Source organism: Vollenhovia emeryi, unplaced genomic scaffold (genome assembly GCF_000949405.1).
Source record: "Vollenhovia emeryi isolate VEMERY1.0 unplaced genomic scaffold, V.emery_V1.0 DF940553.1, whole genome shotgun sequence".
Classification (NCBI taxonomy): Eukaryota; Metazoa; Arthropoda; class Insecta; order Hymenoptera; family Formicidae; genus Vollenhovia; species Vollenhovia emeryi.
In genome coordinates this window covers 453-8,251 of record NW_011965813.1, presented here as the reverse complement: position 1 = coordinate 8,251, position 7,799 = coordinate 453, and the positions used below count along the sequence as shown (strand labels likewise).

Sequence of the window (7,799 nt, the reverse complement as noted above, 5' to 3'; positions counted from 1 at the left end):
TATAAGCACAACTTAAAAATAAAATTAATCGGAAAAAAGGAGAGGTATGAGTATTCTCTTAAGTACAAACTATCGATGTATCTTGCTTCGAAAATATCAAATGGACGGAGATATGTGTAACTTTTTTTATATAAAGAAAGCAGCAGATTACACTGACCGTTAAATTTTATGCCTATCCCTAGAAATTATGATAACAGGTACGAAAACTTTGGAAACTTTAATATTGACTACATGTATTGAAAACTTTAATACATGTACTCAATCTTACATATGAAACATAATGCAGTATAACGCAACGCGAATACATTTCGCATATAAGCACAACTTAAAAATAAAATTAATCGGAAAAAAGGAGAAGTATGAGTATTCTCTTAAGTACAAACTATACGCTATATGTAAATAATTACACTTAATCTAATAAAATATAAAGATTGCCATTGACCGCAATCACATTTTGAGGCTCATACATGAATAAATCTTTTAACCTAATAAGTTTCCAAACACATGTTTCCATTACTTCAAATGCGCAATAATGTCTGTCACTACCTTTGGTATTAAACTCCAGATATATAAATAATATCTGATCCATATTGTCGATAATTATATAACGAATTTTACCAAACACGATAAGGTTATTGTCATCTAAATGTGTGGCTACAGCTACATCTTTACGATAAATGATACCATTGTTTTTAACCCAGGTATCAAGTACGTGTTTGCATTGAATGTTGAATGGAAGAACATGTTTAAAAGTATGGTAATCTGCAAGGTTATTTATTCTTTGGTTTAATGTAGGCCCCCAACTTAATCTATCAGAGAATCCTTTTCTGGAGAGAAATCTATGACATAACGCGAGTTGGTGTTTCAATGCCAAAGTATAAGGACAATTTTTACGTGACATCACTACTTTAGCATTGTCTTTGAATGCTTTATGTTTTGCTTCAAAACGCAAACTCGATAAATGTTTTAGAGGCCCCAACCTTTTTAAAAGTCGTGGGTAATGCAGTAAAAAATGGTGTTTAGGCTTAAGCGGCTCAGCAAAAACTTCTAAATACAGTGAATGGTGTTCGGATATCAACGTTTCGAGTAGTTCACTTGTTGCAGACGTAACCGTTGAACTCATTATGATACTAATAATTTCACGCAAAGTCAGAAAAAGTTCCCAAGCTGTATGATTTACAGGGACGAGATCACCGATGAGAATACTAAAATGTTGAATTAGAAACACCATTTCCGATGCTGAGATTATCAAATATTGCGTTTGAAGAGCTTTGTTTGAAATAGAAATTGGTACATTTTTTGAAAAATTTCGACCACAATCAATATGTTTCAAGCGCTCATTAAAAATATCCAGAGAAAATAAACGTTCTTTAGTGATAAATACACTTAAAATTTTTGCGATCTCATATCGACATATTCCTTAAAAAATGTCATGCATGATATCAACAGTAGCATTGTCTATAATATGAAAGTTGGGAATTTCGTTAAAAATACACTCAGTTTTAACGCCAGTAGAGTAATCTTTACAGTGTTTTATATAGTTTTCAACAGTTCGTAGCATGTGAGGAGCTTCTTTAACTTGACTTTGTGTTTCGGTTTTGTCCGCGGTACACACTCTACACCAACTGTGTGAGTTGAAGCTGGTCACAAAGCCGCCAATATCGTTTATCGCTAAATTATCACCAACAACAGCTAATAATGAGAAATATATCGTTCGTTCCTGCCCGTCTACATTCACAGTCAATCCATTTGTTGAAAGATCGGTAATTTGATCAATGATATTGCGAAATACTTTTATATTACCGGCAATTTTGTGATCATTAGAATTATGGAGTTGTGCAAGAAAAATATTTTCCAGTATACTGTAGGGAGGGATCTTGCGTTAGGAATATAGGAAGCGCGACCTCGCGGGAGACAGTAGGATGATAGCGGGGCGAAGAGGGAAGGGGCGGCGCGGGGAGAGAGGGGCCTAGCGAGTTAGTCGTTGCGAGAACACGAGGCGAGCGAGACGAGTGTGATATAAGGCCTGCGTGTGCAATAAAGTTACTTTGTACGAATACTCGAGTTGCTTCTTCCTGATCAGACCTGCGACAACGACAAAACAAACCCTATATTTGGGGGCTCGAGTCGAGATTCAGGAACGGGCACTACTGCGACGAACAGCGACGATAGAAGAGACGAGTGCGGCATGCGTGCATTACACGGAACGGGCACTACTGCGACGAACAGCGACGATAGAAGAGACGAGTGCGGCGTGCGTGCATTACACGGAACGGGCACTACTGCGACGAACAGCGACGACGATTGCCAACACGACGATTATTGCTGGCAAGCATCACTAAGACGAGAGACGACGAGTAATGGAGGGAATCAATCCGAAGAGGCTTAGCGTAGTGGCGCTAAAAGACATCTTAAAGCGACGGGGACTGAGCACGGCGGGAACGAAAACCGAGCTCATAATCCGACTGATGAGCGTCGATCCGAGTGACAGGAGATACAAAGAGCGACGGGACCTGAGGATGCGACGAAAGCGGCGGACGACAACGACGATGGCGCCAAAGGGGGAGTACCCCTCGATGAAGAAGATGCGTGGCAAGGCGGAGAGGAGACGGACGAACGCGAGAGATCCCAAGCTCTCCAACGAGAACTCGAAATCTGCCAACGAGAGAAGGATGTGACCGAGCGAGAACTCGCCATAACACGGCGCGAGATCGAGCTGCTACGTATGACGCAAAACAATAACACGACGAATGCCGCCATATTGACGACTCGGGCACCGAGCGACGTCCCGCTTGGTAACAGCCGAGGCACGGAAGTACGAGGTGCGAATCAACAGTCGACTATCGCAGAGGACGACTCACTTACACGGACGACGAAGGTAAATGTGGCCGTCGTAGCGGACCTACTGAAATACTTCAACGGTGACACCAAAACGTTCGAGACGTGGGAGAAACAAGTGAGGTTTCTCAGCGCCACGTATAAGCTAAACAATGACTTGACTAAAATTCTGATCGGCACAAGACTCAAGGGACGCGCGTTAGACTGGTTTCACTCGAGACACGAATACATGGAAATGACACCAGACACGTTACTAGACAACCTGCGAGGCATGTTCCACCGGCAGCCGAACAAGCTAGCGATGAGGAAACGTTTCGAGGAACGAACGTGGAAGAGGGACGAGACGTTCCATGATTACGTCCACGAGAAGACAATAATGGCAAATCGTATAGCTATCCCAGACGACGAGGTCCTAGGATACGTAATCGAAGGCATCCCGGATCCGGAACTACGCGATTTGGCCCGAGTACAGGGATTCACCACGAGGGACGAGATTCTAACGAGATTCAGCCAGATATCGTTACGAGACAAGGGCTACACAGCGGCGACAACAGCGAGTTCGAAGGGCGACGACAGAAGCGGTGGCGCGAAGCGTAAGGCGGACAAGAGTGGCAAGAGTAACGCGAACGAGAAGCCCGTGGCGGACGACGAGAAAAATCCGAGTGAGAAGAAGGGGCGCGGTACGACGAAGCGTTGCTACAGTTGTGGGCTGAAGGATCACGTGAGTGCGAATTGTCCGACCAAGGAGAAAGGTAACAAATGTTTTGAGTGTCGTGAGTACGGGCATATAGCCTCTAAGTGTCCCAACAAAGGCGCGGCAAAGGACAGTTGCGCGATCGCTCAGACCCACCGGCGTAAGCGATTTAAGAGTGTATCGGTTAACGACGTTGTGATACAAGCGATTATTGATTCGGGAAGCGACATCACTATAATGCGCAAAGACGAATACGCGAAAATAGGCTCTCCGCGTTTCGAGTTCGAAGGGACGCCGTTTAGGGGAATAGGTACCGCGGTAAACACCACGGAAGGAGGATTTCGCGCGAAGTTGACGGTTGACGGGAATTGCTATACAATTTCCATTCACGTTGTGTCGGATGAGTTATTGAGGTATAACCTATTGATCGGTAGCGATTTTCTCGATACAGTCGATGTACATTTAAGACGCGGTGAACCTACTATAATAAAACCGTCAAGCGACGGCGACGGTAATAGTCTCGCAGAGGTTTGCCAAATCAGCGTAGTCTCTGACCGAGAGGGTGACACAGTAGACGTAAGTCACGTACATAACGCCGAATATAAGCAGATTGTGAAATCCGTAGTAGACAGTTATAGACCGAACCGAATACGCGAAACGGGGATCAAAATGAAACTTGTACTAAAAGACGACGACCCGGTCTGTCTTAGTCCGCGAAGGCTAGCGATGGCCGAACGGAATGAAATAAATGCGCAGATAGACGAGTGGTTAGAGAACGGTATTGTAAGACCATCTGTATCCGATTACGCGAGCCCAGTAGTACTGGCAAAAAAGAAGGACGGTTCGAACCGACTTTGTGTCGACTACCGGTTACTTAATAAAAAGATTGTTAGGGATAGATACCCATTACCGCTAATAGAGGATCAACTTGACGCACTGCAGAATGCGACGGTATTCAGTACGCTCGACCTAAAGAACGGTTTTTTTCATGTAAGAATGGACGAATCAAGTGTAAAGTATACTGCATTCGTGGTTCCCGACGGACACTACGAGTTTCTCAGGGTGCCGTTTGGTCTCTGCAACTCCCCCGCGGTTTTTCAGAGATTTGTAAATACCGTATTCCGAGATCTTGTTCGCAATGGAGATGTACTGGTTTATATGGACGATCTGATAATACCGTCGATCGACTGCGAAGTAGGGTTAGAAAAACTCAAACGCGTGTTAAGCGTGGCCAGCGAAAATGGCTTAGAAATAAATTGGAAAAAGTGTAGTATGTTACGAGCGAGTGTCGAATATCTGGGTCACACGATTGAAAACGGGTGCATCCGACCATCCGAGCGTAAGACGGAGGCCGTAAAGAGATTCCCGGCGCTCACGTGTGTCCGGCAGGTACAGTCATTTTTAGGATTAACGGGTTATTTTCGAAAATTCGTGAGGGGGTACTCCGTCATCGCGCGACCACTGACAGACATGCTGAGGGCTACCGCGACATTTAAATTCGGAGAAAAGGAACAAAGCGCCGTTGACCAGCTAAAACTAGCATTAACAGATAAGCCCGTCCTAAATTTGTATAGAGTCGGAGCGGAAACCGAACTGCACACCGACGCGTCGATGCACGGTTACGGTGCGATTCTGCTGCAGCGAAATAGCGACGATGATGCAATGCATCCGATATACTACGCGAGTGGTAAGACCACTCCTGCTGAGGAGAAGTACCCGAGCCACGAGCTCGAGGTGCTCGCCATAGTTAAAGCGTTAAGGAAGTTTAGGGTATATTTACTCGGTATAGACTTTAAGATTGTTACAGACTGTCGTGCGTTTACTCAAACTATGTCCAAACGAGATCTGTGTGTACGCGTAGCGAGATGGGCGCTCATGTTAGAGGAGTTTCGTTATGAGATTGAGCATCGGCCAGGAAAGAGCATGTCCCATGTAGATGCTCTGAGTAGGAACCCACTGCCCGCTTGTTTGCTCATCGATGGGGAGAACAGTGGACTGACAGCGAAACTGGGAAGAGCTCAACGTGACGATGTCGACATAAATAGAATCCTGCAACTACCGGAGGAAAAAAGGGGACCCGGATATGCGGTCCGTGGAGGGTTGCTGTTCAAGGAGGTTGATGGTGACATTCGGCTGATGGTACCAAAAACGATGTGCTCACAGATAATCAGGAGAGCTCACGAGAGGGGGCACTTCGCCGCTGCGAAGACAGAAGCGATCGTCAGACGGGATTACTACATCCAAAACCTACGCCTGAGAGTTGAGAAAGTGGTGCGGAACTGCATAGACTGTATATTAGCCGAGAAGAAACAGGGGAAGCAAGAAGGTTTTCTGTCCCCGCTTGACAAAGGCGATACTCCACTCGATACCTTTCATATCATCTGGGGCCGCTCGCGTCGACCAAAAAGAGCTATAGACACATTTTTGTGGTGACCGATGGTTTTTGCAAATTTACGTGGCTGTACGCAACGAAATCAACAGGTACGGCAGAGGTGCTCGATCGTCTCAAGAAGCAGGCGATGGTGTTCGGGAATCCGAGGAGGATCATCTCAGATAGAGGAACTGCTTTCACTTCAGGAGATTTCAAGGAGTACTGCAAGGAGGGTATCCAGCATACTCTAACGACGACGGGAATTCCAAGGGCAAATGGACAGGTGGAGCGTATTAATCGAACGCTCATCCCGCTCCTAACGAAGTTAGCTGCACCGAAGGCGGAGGAATGGTACAAGCATCTGGGAGTCGCACAGCAATGGTTAAATTCGACTGTACACAGAAGTATAGCTACGACCCCATTTCGTCTGTTGTTTGGAGTCGATGTACGACTACGCGAAGATGATAATATACGGGAACTACTTGAAAAGGAGTGGTCTGCATCTTTCCAAGAAGGGCGTGACGAACTGCGTACCCAAGCGGTGAAGGAGATTGCCAAGGTTCAAGAGGAAAACCGACGAGGGTTCAACAAGAAACGGAAAGAGGCATCATCATATGGCGAGGGCGACCTGGTTGCTATCAGACGAACGCAGCAGGTTCCAGGGTCGAAACTTGCATCAAAGTTTTTGGGGCCTTACGAAATTTCGAAGGTCTTACGCAACAACCGCTACATTGTCCACAGGGTAGGCGAGCATGAAGGACCCCAACGTACATCTACCGCAGCCGATTTCATGAAGCCCTGGTCTATCGGAGATAATTCTGATACTGAAGAAGAGGAGGACGAAGAGCAAACAGACATTCGAGGACGCATGTCACTGCAGGACGGCCGAGTGTAGGGAGGGATCTTGCGTTAGGAATATAGGAAGCGCGACCTCGCGGGAGACAGTAGGATGATAGCGGGGCGAAGAGGGAAGGGGCGGTGCGGGGAGAGAGGGGCCTAGCGAGTTAGTCGTTGCGAGAACACGAGGCGAGCGAGACGAGTGTGATATAAGGCCTGCGTGTGCAATAAAGTTACTTTGTACGAATACTCGAGTTGCTTCTTCCTGATCAGACCTGCGACAACGACAAAACAAACCTTATAATACTGTTATATTCATATGGAATACATGCTAATGTGAAATAGAGGGCACCGAGCTTATGTATGTTAGCATGAGAACCGAGAGGATTGTTGATTTCAACATCATCAAAATATAACAACAATGGAAATACGATTTTTCCTTCAAATTTTGACTCAATATTCTTCCACAATTCACTTTGAAGATTTGAAATTATTGCTTCACTACGCTTGCATTCTTGCATGTGTATTAAAATTGTAGATAAAACACTTGGCAGTTCCAAAAAATTTTTTAAGACCATTTTTATAGATATAACTTGAATCGCTAAATTTGATATGACAGCTTTACGTTTTCCTCCAGCTAAACGAGAACTTAACAATGCAAAAATGTCGATTGATTGTGGTTTAATAAGTGCACCCGAACTTTCAAAATGCTGTAACCTCTGATGATCAGTGTTGAAATGATCAAAACCGTGCTGCATTATAGTTAACATTCTGGTGAGATCCGATAGTGACTGTTCGGGGTTAGTAAAATTACAGTTTTGTTGTAAAATTGGTATGAGAGTTTGATTATACAAATTGTTTAAGTAACCAATTAAATTGGAAATAAACGATCGTGGAAGAATAGATATCGCGTAGAGTTGAGAAACGAACGATGAGATTTCTTGTTGCACTATGAACTCGAAATTTTCGGAGTTTAAAACTGATAACTTGTTAACGAAACACCCAGCTTGTGGAGGTTCACTACTTGAAGACTCGTTAGAGGAACATCCAATTTGTGAA

General features: G+C 44.8%; 1 protein-coding gene across 1 annotated transcript; it reads left to right on the top strand.

Annotated features, from left to right (window-relative positions):
- Nucleotides 1-2,083: 2,083 nt before the first annotated feature.
- LOC105555908 lies at nt 2,084-5,965 on the top strand (the record flags this gene model as incomplete). The annotated part of the gene is made up of 2 exons (XM_012002956.1): nt 2,084-2,383; nt 2,492-5,965. Coding segments are annotated over 2 exons (3,774 nt in total), but the record flags the coding sequence as incomplete, so codon positions are not given.
- Nucleotides 5,966-7,799: the final 1,834 nt, after the last annotated feature.